At 45.6% G+C, this 19,648-nt stretch overlaps 1 protein-coding gene across 1 annotated transcript in view; it reads right to left on the bottom strand.

The window, feature by feature from the left end:
- Positions 1 to 19,243, bottom strand: part of LOC122010624 (sodium/hydrogen exchanger 4-like) — a 33,650-nt gene extending 14,407 nt beyond the window's left edge. Inside the window, exons 1-4 of the mRNA XM_042567139.1 lie at positions 19,016 to 19,243; positions 952 to 998; positions 816 to 882; positions 439 to 539 (exon numbers count right to left, since the gene is read on the bottom strand). Of these exons, the coding sequence (XP_042423073.1) occupies positions 439 to 539; positions 816 to 882; positions 952 to 998; positions 19,016 to 19,243 (443 nt within the window). The remainder of the gene's footprint in view (positions 1 to 438; positions 540 to 815; positions 883 to 951; positions 999 to 19,015) is intronic.
- Between the last annotated feature and the right edge of the window lie 405 nt (positions 19,244 to 19,648).

Raw genomic sequence — 19,648 nt, 5'->3', positions numbered from 1 at the left:
GAAGGGAGGTAAATCACAGTACCAAGCAGCCTCCTAGGTGGGAGGCCATTTAATCGTCGGGGGAATGAACCCAGCGGGAATCGACTCTTGCCCAATGAAGCAACTTTGCCACCCGAATACCAACTCGGCTACAACCGTGGGGCAAAATAATCAATGTTGTTATCATAGTTAGGTCCACTGGCTGATCATTGCTTTCTATCGATCAGTTTCTGCTCTTACCATTTTGCTAAAGTAGCTTCATGTTGACACCTGTAGGCCTACTGTTGCTAAAGTAGATGATTGTTGTAATCCCCCAACTCCCTTTCAAGACAATCGGGTGAGCTATGGTTCACTTTTTCTATTTTCGAAAAATGCACAAGCAAAACAACTATTTAGAATTATCTATGTATTCGAAATATGTATATTAGACCCTCCGTACAGCAAGTAAAGACATAGTACCTTGTAGTGATTCTAGAGTTTTCAGTTACATTATGCCATGCATAATGTGACATAGCAATTCCACAAAAGAAAACCGTCAGAATACCACTCAACTGAAAGAGCTGCACAAGCAATTTATGAATTTAAACAAATAAGCCTATTCCTGAAAATAATAACAAAAATTTTCAGCAAGATAAGATCAGCATTGTATGTAATAGATCATAATATTTAGTAAGTAGAGAAGATGGCTTGTAGGGATAACAGCCAGATTTGGGAACTGAGCAAGGATTACAAAAAATGCAAAACTGCAAGAAGATACGATTGATAAAGCAAAGTTTCTTGAGAAAAAAAGTAAGGAACATGCCATAAAAATTTGAAGATAGTGGTTCCAATCTAACCTCAGCAATCATATAAGACAAATAAGCCATCAGAGCCATTAAAGCAATTTCACGATCAGTTGAGTGCCTGATAACAAGCTTTTAATTAAAATGAAAAACATATACGTATAGATCCTTTGTGTTTTTTTTCACTCACCTACCAAAGTAAAGAGTTTTAAGAGCATAAGCAGTCAATAACCCAGCCTGCAAAACAAGGTACAACAATCAAAAGGAATCAGAAGTAACTCATAGATAACATAAATTTAAAAAAAAATGTAATGATGAGCAGAATGAATACTAAGGTTCAAATGCAGGTATTTACTTAATAAAACATCATAGAGTGCTATTTTGACACAAAAAATGACTGGTTCTCATGTTTACCCACACTGTTGGCAATGAGACATCCAATCTTTGTCCTGAATCTGCCAAATTTATAATGGATAAATAGGTATATATCACTACTTGACAAGACCCGCCATATTTTTTTATCCATTTTTAAGTTCCGTATTGGTAGGAATTCTCCAGATTGCCCATAACCGAACCTCAATGTTGAAGTAATATATTCTAAACAACCAGCACCTTGAATATAACATTGGTTTATTCCATCCATTTCTATTGTACATTGCCAATTTTTCTTGTGGGCATGTGCATTTTGATACTGGACAATGCAGATTGGAGTTTGAAGACGTCAACATGGCCCCGAAAGCTTATTTTCCCATTTGGATGTAGTGAACTTCTACATGGAAACCTCTTGATAATGCACCAAGTAAAACTAATTGGACATGGCTTCATTTATCTTTCCAAAAGTGAGCTTGATTCCAAGAAACAACAATGTATCTCAGGAAGTTTGTGACACTCTAGGCCTCAAACTTGTTTGATAGAGTATTCAAGATTGATGTCTCTGTAATAAATTAAATATTTGATTTTTTTGGTTGTCGTGTTGAGTGCATAAAAGAAGTCCAAAGTTGTATTTGGATCTTTGAATTAAGAGAATTTTCACTTGTAATTTGCGTGCGAGAGTTGATTCATCTATATGAGGACAATTTATTTGTTCTTCTGTTCTATTGCATCTGTATCAAATGGTACTACCTATTAAATAGCAATGGAAAGACCCAACTGAGAATGGGTTGGTCATGCTAGGCACAACGAGTCTATACCCAAGTCCATGTTGAGCCCTGAGCCCTCTTCTTGCGGGCCAAAAACAATAGTATCAAATTTTAAGTTATATTGAACCAAGCACTAGCCAATCCATGATTGGCTTGTGGACCAAGCCAAGAATAGCTTATGTGCTAGGCATAGCACAAATTGTGGGTAAGGTTGGACATATCCTATAAGCTTAGCATGACTCGTAACCAAATTATTATGAATTTAAAAATAATCCCTTCTAACCTAAATTAGTTATCTAAAACTTCAAAGCTAATATTCTTAAGATATTTTTTAAAAAAATATTTATATATCCTCACAACCCTAGGATCCTAGGCTCTTGCTAGGCTTGGGGTTCAAATGATGTAGCCATGCCTAGCATGACCAATCGGTCCTTGTTGACCTAGCACCATACAAACCAAGGCAAAGTAGAAGCAGGCCTGTGTTGTGCCTTGCCTAGGTACTTACAAACTAAATGTAGACCTTGATAATCAACCCTTCACTTTTACATTATAGTATTTGGCCATAAGACATTGAAGTTACTCCACAAGAATATGTTTGCCTAGACCAAAGAAAGGTGATCAATTCTTTACGCAACCAAATTGACTATTGTACTTCAGAAGAATATGCTTGCCATAAGACAACTAAATTAAATGGATGTCGGACATAGGAAATGAGTAATTATATGGAGGCTATTGTACTTCCCTAAATAAATAAGGTAGCTTTTAATGAAGTTAATTCTCAGTCCAACTATTGATTCAAATATCTGCAATATTATCTTTAAGTGGCATAACTAATGGACTTCATCCTTACATAACAAAAAGCACATCATTTGCATATTGAAGAATATAGATTATGGATCTTTTCATGAATTTTCAGTAGTGTCACCCATTATTAGCCCATGTTGAGTCCTTTTAAGCAGTTTTTGACAGATCAACAACCATGAGGAACGAGAATGGACACTGTGTCACCTTGTCTCAATCCACCTCTGCAGTGATTCCATTTGTCCACCATCGATAATAGTTGCTATTCTCGCTCAATGATAAGAGTCAGCCTCCAGTCATATTATCAATATAAACAGCCTCAAGTTCCCATTTGACTTTGTCAAAGGCTTTTTCAAATCCAAATTTTAGAGCAACATAGTGGTTCTTGGATCTGTGATAGCGCTAGATCATCAGAGTTTGCTGATAAAAATGTCTCCAATTCTTCCTTCTTGCAGAAAAATTGTTTGATGTCTGCCAATTTTTGTGGTCATAAGAGGCTTGATGTGCCTCACTAGCACCTTGGTGATAAGCTTCAGAATGAAATGTATAAGGCTTTGCCCTCAAAAAAAAATGTAAAAGGCTGATGGGACTGATTGGTTTGCTGAGCAAACACATTCTAACTTGGAATTAGAGATAGCCAAGCATAATTCAATTTGTTCAGATCGATCTTATCTCAAGAAATGCACTAAACCACCGTAGTATATCCTCTTTCATAAACATCCAGAATCTTCGTATAATCAGAGCAAAATTCATCTGGCACAGATGCTGTGAGAGAGATCATCTCTTTTACAACAGGAAAATTTTCCTTCAGTGAAAGGTAAGAAGCAATCCCCATGATAACACTAGTTTGGTTAGAATATAAAAGATGTCAACCAAAATCAGAATATGATATGGATTGGTGCCCTGCAGTTGGAAGAAGTGTTCATAAAAGCATTCCTGGAACTCCTCTTGCTTGGAGAGTAGTTCTCCATCTTAGGTGCTTTTAAGGCCGGTAGGAAGTTCTTTATTCAGACGTTTACAAAGTACAAAAGGAAGTGTTGAGTGGAGTCTATGATACCAGAAATTAGTGAATGCAGGGTGCAGGGGGAAGAAGAAACAAATAACAGAAATAAGGAGAAGAGATGTAGAACTCACAAATTCTATTACTTGTTTCCCAAGTCTTACAAACACTTCCCTGAGTAGAGACTAAGGATCTCTTATGTCTCTGCAGAGGGTTTGATACTCCTTATATAGAAGAGAAAAGACTACGCCGGGTGCTCATTGGGCTCCATCGTCACATGTCTTTTGTCTTCCGATAAGAAGGAATCAACATTTATTATTGTGATCGTCCTAGATCACCTTTACAGCACACCTTCCAGACAAAGTCTAGTGGACTAATTGTAGGATCGAAAAGAATTTAGATATCTCCACAATGGCATGATATTGTCCACTTTGGTCCTAAGCCCTCATGATTTTGCTCTTGGGCTCTACCCAAAAGGCCTCATACCAATGGAGATATCTTTCTCTTATAAACTCATGATCTTTCTCATGTGTTTTCAATGTGGGACTATGTTTGCAACCTTGCAACCCCAACAACCCACCCCCCCTCAAACAAAGGACTACAGGCTCCCTAACGTCCGATCCTCGACCCACTAGGACTTCCTGCCCCTCGGTCCACCCGACCTACTATGACTTCCTTGCCTAGCCGCAACTAAGACTTCCTGGCCCTCGGTCCACCCGACCTACTAGGACTTCCTGCCCCTCGGTCCATCCGACCTACTAGGACTTCCTTGCCTAGCCGCAACTAGGACTTCCTGCCTAGTGTCTGGTTCTCTTAATCCTGACGGGAGCACCCACTTCTTCATTCGAGGTCAATATTCCACCCACATGGTTTGATTGGACCATGGCTCTTGCACAGTCGGCGGCTAGTCCTTCTGGCAGTCCAAGTTCTGATACCAATTGTAGGATTGAAAAGAATTTAGATATCTCCACAATGACATGATATTGTCCACTTTGGGTCTAAGCCCTCATGGTTTTGCTCTTGGGCTCTACTCAAAAGACCTTATACTAATGAAGATATTTTTCTCTTATAAACCCATGATCTTTCCCATATGTTTTCAATATGGGACAATATTTGCAACCTTATAACCCCAACACTAATTACTTTACAGCACATCCTACAGACAAAGTCTAGTGGGCTAATTACTTTACAGCACATCCTACTTAATAATTTACAAGACAAAGTTTAGTGGGTTGAGTCATAGATTCTTTGCGGGTCCACCACTTCCGCAAAGTTGTCTTTATAGGCGCAAGAAGTCATCCTCCGAATAGCATCATGTAGAAGGTTGGCAGTGGTTTCCAGCTATTTATCCACTTGTTCTGTGGCTGAATACCAATCCGACCACCAGTTGTCGGAGGTACTCCTTCTCTGGCACTCCTATCTTTTCAAGGAGTGGAGCAACCTGAGCTACTAGAGGGCATTTGCGGCTTGAACCGCAGCTTGTTGTTGTAATGCATGGAGTTGCTGGTCAACTCTATTGCTATCTTCGAATGAGATTGGGTATTGTTGGTGCAGAAGTTGTTGATATTGTTCAGTGAGCTGGAGAGGGTTGTGAGGGCCTGTATCATCTGAACTTGGGCTTCCTTGTTGGGCTTCTCTTATAACTCTTGCAGAGCTAGTGCCACTATTCTAGGCCTCCGAGAATCTTCACCGGTCATTCTGAAATAATAAGACAATTTATTAGCCTTAATAAAGCGTCAGCTAACTGATTGTCTTTTCCTTCAATGTGTTCAAAATGGATTGAGATGTCGGTTCCGATTATGTAGTCTGTAAAAGTTAACCATCTAACTTGTGATGGTTTATAGTTTGTAGTTTTGCCAAAGAAGCTAATAATTGCTTGGCAGTCTGTCCTGATAATTAGCTCTTTCTTGTCAAGATAATAGATTTTTAGAGCTTCCAGGGAATTCATAACTGCATGCAATTTTGCATCAATTGTTGATTTGACAGGGGAGAACTTGCCACTGGCATAGGCACATATCCTCTCAGTGGCTTTAGGATCAAACTTGCTTTTCTTTCATTTACAGATGCCTCCCCATCCTTCCATACAACCGTCGGTTTCAATAATAATGAAGTAGTCTTCTGGTGGGACCTCAAGGTCTGGCAGGTTTTGGACTGCTTCTTTAATTTGTTGGACTAAGGCCCAGTCCTGAGAATTCATGCGTTTATCTCCTGTTGGGCTTTACTTTTGCATATAATGGACTTAGCAGCTTGCCCAAATTTAGAATGTAATTCATGGCGTAATTTAGAAGGCCCAACCATGAATGCATACCATGCTTTGTCAATAATTCTTTATTGTTGAAATCAGAAATCTTTTATAATATGTGGTTGTAGTTTGATCTTCTGATTTCCAAGTATAGCTCCAAGGAATTCCACTTCTGGGACAGCGATCTTCATTTTTGTAGGACTTAATACGAGCCCATTCTTTTGGACTATATCGAGCAAGGTCCTCAGGTGTTGTGCATGCGATTGCTCATCTAGAGAGAAGAATAGGATGTCATCGATGTATATGGCTATGAAGTCTTCAGTGCCTTTGAAACAGTTGTCCATTTTTCTTTGAAAAATGGCTGGGGCATTTTTCAAGCCAAAGGGCATAACCAGCCATTCGTATAAGCCGTTTAGTATCCAGAATGTCATCCACTCAATTGAATCAGGATGCATGGCCACCTGATGAAAACCGTTTTTTAGATCAAACTTAGAATAAATCATGCCTGTACTGACCTTTCGCAATATTGTGTTGATTCCTGGTAAGCTGTACTGGTCTTTGTTTGTTAGGTTGTTGAGATGTTTATAATTAAAGACCATCCGCTCCTTGCCTTTTACCTCCTTACCGGTTACAGGATCAACTGTTGTGCCTGAATTGACGATTATCGCAGTTGTCCTATTCCTGCTTTTGCTAGGCCGTATAACTCCCAGCGCTAATAAAGCTTCAACATGTTTTGTGAAGGCTTGCTTCTGTTGAGGAGTAAGATGTTTGAGCGGCCGATCTTCTATGATTAGGTCAGGATTTTTAAAATCCAGGTAATAGAGGACCTGGTTTTTGGACCAATGTAGCTAGGGGTTTTCCCTAATGAAACCTTGATTTCTGAGGTCTTCTAGGAGGGCTCTGAATTGCTCAGAGAACTTTTGCGATGTTTTTCCAACAGAATAGAAAACCATTTCTTTTATCTGTATATACTCTTCTTCAAGGTCCAATTCTTCAATAGTTGCAACCGCAGTAGTGGAGGGTAAAATATTAATTGTGGTTAGGTTCTTATAAAAGGTTACCACATTTTCTTCAATTCTGACTCCTCCATGCATGACCCTTATGAAGTTGCAACCTATTATCATCTGTATGTTATCTCCTAGGAGCATAGGGAAACTATACGTATATAAAATTCGAAAAATATTTTCCCCAATGAACATTTTGCCTTGCTTTAATTTCATTTTGGTCGTCTGCTGCGAATTTGTCCCGCTGAACTAGAAAATATAAGTATTTTCTTCCAATGCTTCCTTTGGGACTGACTTTTGATCTAAACAACAAGTAGTTTCTCCTGTGTCCAGTATGGCTCTTAACGGGAATTTGGGAATTCCAGGAATATCCATTTCAACCACCAGATTGTATAGCATATTTTTGACCAACCTGGGTCCTTCTGCTGCTGCAGTAATTCGTTGGGTTGTTTCCTTGAATAACATATTAACTACTTCTGCTTCTTCGTTTGAGGGTTCTTCATTAAGCTGACCATTGAGCTGATTGAAATCTTCCCTCAACTCCTTTTCCAGTAGCAAGGCTTCATACTGAGCCTTATAATACTCCACTTCCCTTTTGAGCCTATCCATTTCTCCTTTGCACCATGAATATTATTGCTCGTGGATGAGGTTCTGTGGGAAAAAGGGGGCAGGTGTTGCTGGAGCCACTGGAACTTCCTTATTAAAATAATATGGTCCACAGAGATTACAGGAAGTGATCATGCACTTAGGACAATGGATCCTTGGCCTTTGTGTGGTACCTCTCTTGCAACAAGTACAGTTGCTTGGTTGAGGGGGTGGATAATTTCATTGTGGTGCCATTCGTGGAGGCAGTTTAACTGCTTATCAGTTACTTTTACGTGTGGCCTGTAGCCTCCGTTCACCTGGCCAAGCATCAAAACCAACTTGTTAGAAATGTGAAGGGTTTGGACAGACCTGTGCAGTTCTTCGAAGTCTTCCTCCCCTTCCGAGATGCTGAAGATAGCACCACTTTGAGCTTCACCTTCATGAACAGACAGGATATCATAGTCGTAAGAAATGTCAAGTTGTTCAAACATAGCTACCCTTTTAATGTTTCTTCTGTCATTTGGGCATTCCCTCGCAAAATGTCCTTGTCAACATAAATAGCATTTGCACTTCTTATTGCGGATTAGATGCTTCCTTTTCTCAATCCTAGCATGTGATTCATGCGGCTTGCCTTTGTATGTCTTAGATCTTCTGATGCCAAACTTCTTCTGTCCTTGGCCCTTGTAGTAGCCTGGGATTGGTATTGGCTGTAGAAAGATAGATTTTTCAAGGACCTTTTGAACGCGGCATCTTTACATTCCTGCTCTAAGAACTTATAAGCAAATAAGACTCTAGGGAAAACACCAATAGTTAAGCCTGCATATTATTCGTCAAACGCAGCTTTGATTCTGTTCCCTAAGTCTCCTGGCATTTTGAGCTAGAATTTTTCAGATAATTCTGGTCCAGTGTATAATCTACCTGTCTTGGATGTCAGTCTCATATAGTCGTTCATATATTGAACGATATTCTTCATATTATCACATGATAATTTCTCAAGGTCTCTATATGCAACATCTTGAATGACTGTAGAGCCTTGAGTAGGATCTTCAGAAGAGGAAACTCTTCGCATCTGGGATAAGATATTCTGCGTACCTTCCCGTCCATCTGCTATATTTATTAGTGCTTCATATTATGTGGGATAATTCATTCGTCACTGGATCCATGCTAATTTTTCAATTTCTCCCAAGAGATTTTCCATATATTCAATTTTATCTCTTAGGTCAGTAAATCCCTGACTTGCGACATGATTTTTGGTGATGGATTCCCATCTTGAAAATACATCATGAAACAAACCGAGCTGTTCTAGGATAACAAATATTGCTCCTCCCTATTGCTATGTAGAGGGGAGGGTCCACATCTCATTGTTTCTTTCCCTCTTGAATGCTGTACTGGGGGGGGGCTTTGTTCAAAAATAGGTTGAGATGGCCCTGTATCTGTTCTTGACGCAGGTGGATATCCAGGGGGTCCCATCATGGGTTCTTGGGGTGGATTGTATGGGGAGATTACGGTGTTGGTGGAGTAAATCTGTTGTTGTTGTTGCTAATTATCCACAAGTCTTCTCAGACTTGGGTACTCCATTTCATAGTTCGCAGCAATTAGGTGGGATGATGACTCCCCCCCACCACCTTCTGTTGCGAAAGGGTTGATCCAGTCATCATCTTCTGAATCAGTATCATAGGAATCCCAAATAGGTATATCCGGCTTTGTTAGAGAGTTCATATATTGCATATGTTCAAAGAAGTCATCGTCAAGGTCCTCAAAGGATGGTTCCATGGGCTAGAGTACAGGCCCTAGGCTTGTATCTCCTGCATGGCCTGTCCCTGATTTTCCTTGAGAGTTTCTTCTTCCACAATCACAAATACGATATGCTTCTCCTTGGGGTAATAATTTATCAAAAATAGCCGATGTGCTGGTCTGATTAGAAGTGGAACCAAAGCCACCTTGTCCTCTAACTGTTGTAGATAACTGTGGGGCTTCATAGACCTCAGGTAATGATATATTTTCAATAATGAGTTGGGCAACGCATTGTCTTGGTGAAATGCGAACAGGAACATCAGAATGATTAAAAGCAAGAATGATGATTTCACCTCGGTAATCACTATCGATAACCCCAGCTCCAATGTCAAGCCCTAGATTCCAAGTTGCACTGGATCTAGTAGCAATTCTCTCGTAGCATCCCCATGGGATTTCCATGCTGATGCTTGTGTGGATTTTGCCCCGTCCCCTTGTTGGTATGACACAGAGCTGGTTTGCTGCCAGGTCGATTCCTGCTGCACCAGAAGTTTTTCTTTGAGGAAGAATAGCATTAGGGGAAAGTTTATGTACCAGTATGAACGGATATTCTCCCTGCGGTACTCCTATGTGTATATACTGCATCCTACTCCTTTGGAGCTGATTAAAACTCCCTTCCTGGATGAAGGTTCTATCGATTTGGTTGCCTTCTGTAACCAAGATAGCTTCTTCGGATCTGTGAATGTAGACCTGATGATGTGCATCATCCTGTCTGGAATGATACAATACCTCTGCAGGAACTAATGCTGCTCTTTCTTGCATAGATAGTCGGAGTTGTTCTTGGGGATCTATCTGCTGTTCCAAGGTATGTGCAGGTGCAGACCCACCAGCAAGGCGTCGACTCATTCTTTTTGTTGCTTGCTGAACGTTATACAACCTTCTCTGATTCCTCCGGTAATCTCAGATATGGTCTTCGAATAGAGGGGTAGAAGTAGATGGTTGCTCCGTGATGGTTCTAGTCGCCATTAGCTCTTCAACTTTTCTTGTTCTTCCTTAAGGATTTTGTATGGATCTTTGAATACTCGGAGTTTTCTGCTTCCCTCTTTAGGCTTCTCTGAGGGGCCTAAAGTTAGATTCTTCAATTTCTCCACTAAATCGTCAGGTATAGGGGTTGCCTTGACACCTCCCTTTGTCTGTTCAATAATTATTTTCGGATCAGCTTGTATGTCTTTTAGGTTTTCTGCTATCTGCACCAATAGCTGAATTTGTGTGTTGTTCTGCCTGATTATTGCTGAATTTCCCAAGGCGGGACCTTGATAATCACTTGGTCTGGCGAATCCAATTGCGCAGGGGATTCGATCTGCTCTGTGGCCTTTACAACGTCCTTGCATGAAAGAGTGCTCTTTGTAATTGAGTAGTTGCTCGTGAAGCAGCCCACTTAACAATTTCTACTTTCCCAAGCGTCAGTTGCAGACTTCTTTCTCCACTAGCTTTGGTTGCCCGGCTATTTCTGCAACCAGCTCTCGTACTTCCTGCTTTGTTAGAGGTCTATGTTCTGTATAGACAACTGTTAAATTTTTCAAAGCAGTTTGCAGTTTAAATATTCCTTTTTCAAGCTTCTGGAGCCGCTCAAGTATCAGCTTAAAGTTTTTCAAATGAACCTTTGATGATAAATGATCCTGTCCGAATCGTCGAACCAAAGGACGCTGGGCACGTGGCGCTCTCCTAGTCGATGACGCAGGCCTCCAAAGCTCCGGCGATCCTGCACAGAAGTCGGGCCGGGGAGAGGTTCCCGGCGGCGACCCTCCGACGCTCAAGTCAGGTAAGCGGACAGAAAAAGGGTGGCTCCGAAATGCGTAGAATGCATACCTCCGGCAAAGGAAGAGGCTCTTTATATAGAGCGGTGAAAGAACTAGTGCACATCCACCGAGGCGTATACGTGTTCGCAGCCCATACCTCGGTATGTACCTGTCAGAGAGCTTACCTGACACCATACTGCTACAGTTCAGTCATGTCTTCGATGGGACAACAGAACACCTTGTTGTCAGACTTAGAGTATGGCCTAGCCATAGGACTTGACGGCTGTCAGAAGATGTTCCTATCCTTCACCCACCGCCCGGCCGGGACGTCCGTCCGGCCGACCGGCGTGAATAGCGTCGTCCGGATGGCCCTAATTTCCCGCGCCAGCCGGGCGGCGCGCCCATTATGTCCTGCCCTCTCTTAGCCCTTCCGCTCGGCCATTTACTACTTCATTGAGTGTCGGAACCCCGACCCCTGTCAGGGCGTCTTTCACTATCAGACATGTACGGGCAGGCCGATCGGCGTGCCCTTTTTCCATGCGTCCGGTCGGCTCACCCTTCTTCGACGGACCACCTGGCCTTTTGACCTCCACATGGCATTGACCCCTCGTTAGGGGGTCCCGGGCTCTTACCACCAGATCACTTGCCTCCCCCTCGAGTCTAGTCGAAGGAGGCGAAGTCCGACTGACTGGACTGTCGATCTGACTAAGCATTGATTGCTGCATTGGGCCGATCGGCCAGGCGTAAGGATGCCCATCCGTCCGGCGGTATCTTGTCCATGCCTTAGTGTTTTCTTGGCATCCATGTCCGATACTCTCCCCTATTACCCATCACGTGCGCTAAGCACGGTAAGGGGAGCTCATTAAATGCGGCCAATATCCTGCTGACACGTGGCGATCGTGCGTTTATCAGCGTATGGCGGTGGCGTCACTTCCGATGGGACAGCCGCCGTTTGAAATGAACGGCTGGATGATGACCTCGTTAACAACGACCTGGATCGGACGGTGGAGGTTGCACCCGGGCGGCGATATAAAGCCCACGCCTCCGTTTCCGCCGCCTTATTGGTTCCTCCTCCTCCGGCGCTCCTCGGCCCGTTTTTTTCTCCGGCGACCTCGCCCCTCAACTCTTCGGCAACCCCAGGCCCCCGTCGATCATCTTTCTTGCTCGTAAGACCCTCTTTCTCGTTCCCAACGTTTTCTTCTTGCTGTTAATCGTTTCCTTCAGGCGGTTTTCCTCCATTTCTTGCTTGAACCTTCCCCTTTTGTCCCGCATTCCTGTCTTTCGATCATGACTAGTACTTCGCAGTCAACCGGCGGTGCTCCGGGTCTATGGTACTCGACCATGGAAGGTCGTTTTGACGAGGAGGACGCGTTGCGTCTCGCTAGGACTTACGACATTCCTTCCGACCACCAAATAGTATTAGTCACACCGGCCGATCGGCCTCATGAACCTCCGATCGGCACAGTCCTTTTCTTCCAAGACCAATTTCTGGCCGGACTACGCTTCCCACCCCATGAATGTTTCCTGCAAGTCTGCAATTACTTCCGCATTCCGCTCGGCCAGGTAGTTCCCAACTCTATTAGGCTGCTGAGCGGAGTAATAGTTTTGTTCAAACTGAACGGCATCCCCTTAGATCCAAAAATCTTCCACTACTTTTATTATCCCAAGCAGGCCGAGTGGGGTACTTTTGTTTTTCAATCTAGGATAGGTTTCGTACTCTTCGATAACATGCCGAGCTCCAACAAACATTGGAAGGAGCATTTTTTCTATATACGTTTTCCCGAGCGGCCAACTTTTCGGACCAAGTGCCAGACGGCGATGCCGGCGCAACCGGAGCTCGGCAAATTTAGAGGCGACGCAGCCTACCTTCATGCAGCCGAATGGCTAGTTGGCCAGCGCTATCATATTGACAAGCTACTCCTCCCGGGAGTAATGCACATATTCGGCTTGTCCTCTACCACAGCCGACCTGCCCTGCAGCATGAGTAAGTTCCCTTATCTTCCCGTTTGTTTTGTTCTAACTGATTTATTTTTTGCTTCTGCAGCTGAAGTCATGTGGCGCGCCAAAGCTACCGAGAAGCTCAAATTGAAGGCCGCCCAGATCGAGGCGGTGACGAACAAGGAGGCCGCCGAACGGGGCCTTTCTCCAGCTGATCCGGCCGGTGAAGAAGGTGAGGGGACACCAACTGTCCCCGAAGCCTCAGACGCCCCTGCCTCTCACGAGGAGGCAGCGGGCGACATAGAACCTCCTACCCAAGCCAAGTTGGAGGGCCGCTCGGCGGACGATGTTCCGCTAGTCACTCGGAAGCGCCGCCAACCAGAATCTGCGTCTGCCTCCACTCCACTTGATGAGCCACCGCCCGAGCGGGGCACGGATGCTACGATGCTGTCCGGGACGATTTCCCTCGAGAGTACTCCGACCCTTCATGGCTCTCCGAGGGCCAGCTCTGAGGTGCCGCCATCCAGCCCTTCCAGAACTCTGCGCCGTATCAGGCGTTTGGGCGACCTCCCCTCCTCGTCCACCGGTAAGGCCGATGCCTCTCAGAGCGAGCCGAGCGGCTCGAATTTAATTAAGACCGTTCTGCGCCTCCCCTCAGAGAGATACATGGCCGCTGCTGATCGGCCCGTGGTCCCCGAGCAGCAGATCACCTTGACGGGCCACCTTGCAAAAGCTTGGGAGGACGCTCGGCGTCGCATAAAAGAGATGACTCCTGGGCAGCTTGGCGACAGCAACCTCCAACAGGCCACCGGGGTATGCCCTTCTTCTTTATTCGTGTAGTTGAATTAAGTTTTTAACCTATTCACCTTTGATCGTAGAACTGGGTGGAGCAGATTGCTATTAGCAATCGGTTGGCCGAGCTGGAGGACGAACTGAGAAAACTTAAAGTCGCCGGGGACAACCAACAATCGACGGCCGCTCTGGAGAAGGCCAAGAAATCACTGGAAGCTGAACGGAAAAGGGCTTCCGATCTGGCGAGCAAGGTCGTCCGGCTTGAGGCGATGATCAAGCAACAAGATAAGGAGATCAAGACGGCGACCACCAGGAAGCTCCAGGCCATCGAGGATATGGACCGCATGAAGGTGGAGATCAGGGGGCTGGAACAACGCATCAAAGATTTGGACGCCCTGCTAGCCACCGAGAAAGAGAGCCGCTCGGCCGATCTCCAAAGATTTGATGGAGATTTGAAGGATCTTCAGGCCGCCAGCGACGCTGCCCACGTCGCGCTCAAAGAATATCAAGAGGGGGAGTCGGCTCGCTCCGAAGAAGGGAGGAAGGCGTTCCTCCGCTCGGAAGACTTCGGAGAGAAGTTTACCGACAAGATATCCCTCACTTTCGAGGAGGCGATCAAGGCGGCGGTGGGCTATCTGAAGACCAAAGGCCACCTGCCTGCCGAGCTGACCATCCCCCCGAGGACCTCGCGAGCGTGATGGACTCCATCCCCGACGCTCTTTTTGATTTCGATGCGTGAGGAGCGTTTTCATGAACTTTTTTGTATTCCCGCCGTTCGGCCCAACTTTTCTCTGTAATGACTTGTTTGATTTACCTAATGAGTAATAGATGACCTTCTGCTCCTTTCACTTCTGTTTTAGCAAGGCATTTTTCCCTCGCCACACCAAAGTGTTTTTTATATCCTTTCCGCTCGGCTCAATTCGATCGTCTTAATTACATCTATCATGCGACCGCGCAGCCGCTAAGCTTTCGAACGTAACCGCTCGGCATTTTCATGCTAATATCCCTAACTTTCACTGACCAACTTTTTCTTTGTGTCTTACCCACAAAGGGATTTTCCGTACATTTTTGATGAGTGAGCCGCTCAGCCGTATAACCAGGCTATCGTTGATTGTATCATGTGACTGGCTATCCGCTCGAACGTTTATAGACGCCGGCTCGTCTCTCGATATTTAACGTCGGAGCTCGACGGGCTTCCGCTCGGACGTTTATAGACGCCGGCTCGTCTCTTGATATTTAACGTCGGAGCTCGACGGGCTTCCGCTCGGACGTTTATAGACGCCGGCTCGTCTCTCGATATTTAACGTCGGAGCTCGACGGGCTTCCGCTCGGACGTTTATAGACGCCGGCTCGTCTCTCGATATTTAACGCGTCGGGCTCGGCGAGCTTCCGCCGACGCGTTTATAACGCGGCTCGCTCTCGATATTTAACGCCGAGCTCGGACGGCTTCCGCCGGACGCGTTTATAGACGCCGCTCGCTCTCGATATTTAACGCCGGAGCTCGCCGTTCTTCTGCTCGGAGGGTTTATAGACGCCGGCTCGTCTCTCGATATTTAACGTCGGAGCTCGACGGTCTTCCGCTCGGACGTTTATAGACGCCGGCTCGTCTCTCGATATTTAACGTCGGAGCTCGACGGGCTTCCGCTCGGACGTTTATAGACGCCGGCTCGTCTCTCGATATTTAACGTCGGAGCTCGACGGGCTTCTGAGCGGAACAGGCTTCTGCTCGGACCGGGGCGCCTTCCGAGCGGAACAGGCTTCTGCTCGGACCATCTCTATGTAGCATCGCCGAGCTGCTAGCTGATCTCCTCGTACTTCTCCCACTTTGTCCTCCACGAGGAACTTGATCTTCTGATGGAAGGTTCGCTGAGCGCCGGTCGTCCCAGAATAACATTGTAGGACGAGGGAGAGTCGACCACCACAAAATTTGTTGTCCTTGTCCGTCTGAGCGGCTCTTCTCCCAACGAGGTGGCCAGCCGGATCTGTCCGACCGGCTGAACTTCGTTACCAGTGAACCCATAGAGCGGAGTTGTCATGGGTAACAGCTCGGCTCGATCAATTTGCAACTGATCGAATGCTTTCCTGAAGATGATGTTGACCGAGCTTCCTGTATCTACAAAAACGCGGTGGATAGTATAATTCGCTATTACCGCTTTGATGAGCAAAGCGTCGTCGTGGGGCACTTCAACTCCTTCCAAGTCCCCTGGCCCGAAACTGATTTCCGGTCCGCTCGCCCGTTCTTGGCTGCAGCCAACGGCATGAATTTGGAGCTGTCGGACGCTCGCCTTTCTAGCTCGGTTGGAGTCTCCTCCGGTCGGCCCGCCAGCAATAACGTTGATCTCGCCTCGGGAAGTATTGCTTCTATTTTCCTCTTCCCGAGCGGTCGGTCGAGACCGTTCTCTGGACGCTCTGCGACCCTCCTTCCTTGGAGAACGACGCCGATCGGGCGTCTGTGGCTATCGCCTATCAACTCGTGTCCGGTCGGCTTCATTAGGTCTTTGTCGCCTGTCGACTGATGGAGACCGTCGCCTGGCATTCTGGGGCGCGGGATGAGCCACGAAGGGAAGACTTCGGCAATCCCTTGTGTTGTGCGTATCCGTCCGGTGGAAGGAGCAGAACATCGGGGTTCATTTCTTCTTTGGCTTGGGCCGGGCGGTAGCTACCTCTTGCACATGAGACCTGGCGTGGGGGGATCGGATTGCTTCGGGCCTTGGTCCTCTAGGCGGCTGATGAGCGGCTTGCTGTTTTCGCTCGGCTGGAGGAGCCCGCTCGGCTGGAGTTTCCTTTTTCCTTGCTGCTTGTGCTTCTTCCACGTTAATGTATTCGTTCGCCCGGTGTAGCATGTGATCATAGTCTCGGGGCGGCTTTCGGATGAGCGATCGGAAGAAATCCCCATCCACTAGGCCTTGTGTGAAGGCATTCATCATGGTTTCCGAGGTGGCCGTTGGAATGTCCATCGCCACTTGGTTGAACCGCTGGATGTAAGCTCGAAGCGACTCACGGGCTTCTTGCTTGATGGCGAACAGGCTCACGCTCGTTTTTTGATAGCGCCGACTGCTTGCAAAATGATGGAGGAAGGCCGTTCGGAAGTCCTTGAAGCTTGTGATGGATCCGTCCGGCAGCCTCCGGAACCACCGTTGAGCCGATCCCGAGAGAGTGGTGAGAAAAACTCGGCACTTTACTCCATCTGTGTACTGATGGAGAGTGGCTGTGTTATCGAACTTACCCAGATGATCATCCGGGTCGGTCGTCTTATTATACTCGCCGATCGTCGGAGGCACGTAGTGCTTGGGCAGAGGGTCTTGTAGAATGGCCTCCGAAAATTGGCGATTGATCCGCTCGGGAGATGCGTCCGCTCGGGGGGCTTTCCCTTTTCTGTTGTCCCGTCTTGGTATTTCATCCGAAGATGATCCCCGTTCTCGAATAGTTGCTACAGCTTCAGGAGTGCGGAAGAGAGCCCGATGGAATGGTACTGTCGCTGGTGGTACTTCCGCTCGGCCACCAGACGCTGATGTTGCTTGTTGCTCCGGCCGCTCGGCTGTGGCTTTCTGTTTTTGCTCCGCAAGCTTGGCGGCCCTTATCTCGATCAGAGCGTCGAGTTCCTCGTTCGAAAGCGTCACCAGGTGTTGTCGTCCAGCCTCGTCCATTGTTTCCGCTCGGATACAGGAACGTTCCCACAGACGGCGCCAAATTGATCCTGTCCGAATCGTCGAACCAAAGGACACTGGGCACGTGGCGCTCTCCTAGTCGATGACGCAGGCCTCCAAAGCTCCTGCGATCCTGCACAGAAGTCGGGCCGAGGAGGGGTTCCCGGCGGCGACCCTCCGACGCTCAAGTCAGGTAAGCGGACAGAAAAAGGGTGGCTCCGAAATGCGTAGAATGCATACCTCCGGCAAAGGAAGAGGCTCTTTATATAGAGCGGTGAAAGAACTAGTGTACATCCACTGAGGCGTATACGTGTCCGCAACCCATACCTCGGTATGTACCTGTCAGAGAGCTTACCTGACACCATACTGCTACAGTTCAGTCATGTCTTCAATGGGACAACACAACACCTTGTTGTCAGACTTAGAGTATGGCCTAGCCATAGGACTTGACGGCTGTCAGAAGATGTTCCTATCCTTCACCCACCGCCCGGCCGGGACGTCCGTCCGGCCGACCGGCGTGAATAGCCTCGTCCGGATGGCCCTAATTTCCCGCGCCAGCCGGGCGGCGCGCCCATTATGTCCTGCCCTCTCTTAGCCCTTCCGCTCGGCCATTTACTACTTCATTGAGCGTCGGAACCCCGACCCCTGTCAGGGCGTCTTTCACTATCAGACATGTACGGGCAGGCCGATCGGCGTGCCCTTTTTCCATGCGTCCGGTCGGCTCACCCTTCTTCGACGGACCACCTGGCCTTTTGACCTCCACATGGCATTGACCCCTCGTTAGGGGGTCCCGGGCTCTTACCACCGGATCAATAAACAAGTGCGATCGTATACAACAGAAAGATTATGGGCTAGTTGATTAGAGGAAACTTTAGGGGTTGAGGCTAGGTCAAGGTACTCATGGTCAGATGTTCGGGAATTACTATATCAGTTTTGTATGGGTTTTTCCCAAATTTAAGACATTTAATTATCATACATAACGTACCAGTTTATTAAGGCAGGGCAGGGAATTACTATATCAGTTTTGTATGGTTTTTTCCCAAATTTAAGACATTTAATTATCATACATAACGTACCAGTTTATTAAGGCAGGGCAGTTCCTCTTCAAGATTACTCACACAGGTGTACCCTTGGTTTTACACAGCTTCCTAGCCTCTCTGCCAAGTTAGGACTTGTTCTTTTGTAATCCTAGTTTGACCAGCATTTGACAAATAATCTCATTTTCCTATCTTGCTCAGATAACTCTCCACTTTCGTCAGCTAATTCAGTGTCATGAAGTTGTTGAAAAACGGACTCTGTTCACTTGTTTACTTGTGCCGCTTTTTCTCCCCTCTCTGCTGTGGTGCCTCAATAATTTGAATTTAAGAATATTTCAAAAAATGCTGCACAACCTCCTTTCCCTTCTTTGTATCTTTCCCTCTCCTAAGTTTCATGTACTATTTAGTTTTTACTAATCAGTGCAACTAGTTACTAACAGGTTATTCCATTTCATCTAACAAAAATTAAAATATTACTGGACTGGCAAGCATAGCATGTAATATAGGTCTTTCGTAGAGATAAAGGAAAAGAAGCTTACAGCAATTCCCAAGATTGTACTTGTAAAAAACAAGTACAAAAAATCTCCAAGAACTTCAAATGTAATCTGTTCTATCTCAGAAACGTCAATCTTCTGGATTGCATTGAAAAGCACAACAGATGTAGCATCATTTACTACTCCTTCACCAAATACCAAGCTATATAGACGAGGAGTCTCATCTTGATGAAGAACCTTGTCAAATTGCAAACGCTTAATTGGAAACATCATAGCACGAGTAACAACTTAAACTAAACTTGAAGCACTTGAAGAAGAAAATATATATTCTAAAGCATACTGACCTGCAACGTGCAGACTGTATCCGTTGATGAAAAGATGGCTCCAATAGCTGAATAAGAAAATTGAAAGAGCTCAGTTGTTTTTTTGTCAATTAATTTTTATTAAAAAATATGTAATTTAAACAATAAATAAGAACAAAAGAAATTAAGTTTAATTTGACTTATGTCCTCATGTATGACCTTAACTGAATAGAAATATCAACAGACAATTAATTCAAACCTAGATAATCCCGAGTACTAAGTCCTTGAAACCCAACTTTCGGAAACAACTTCCAGCTACCTGAGCCATGAAATAATATATCACACACAAAAAAATAACACTTTCAGCTTTCGATTC

The sequence above is a fragment of the Zingiber officinale genome, chromosome 8A (assembly GCF_018446385.1).
Source record: "Zingiber officinale cultivar Zhangliang chromosome 8A, Zo_v1.1, whole genome shotgun sequence".
NCBI classification, from domain to species: domain Eukaryota; kingdom Viridiplantae; phylum Streptophyta; class Magnoliopsida; order Zingiberales; family Zingiberaceae; genus Zingiber; species Zingiber officinale.
This window is presented reverse-complemented; position numbering and strand designations above follow the sequence as displayed.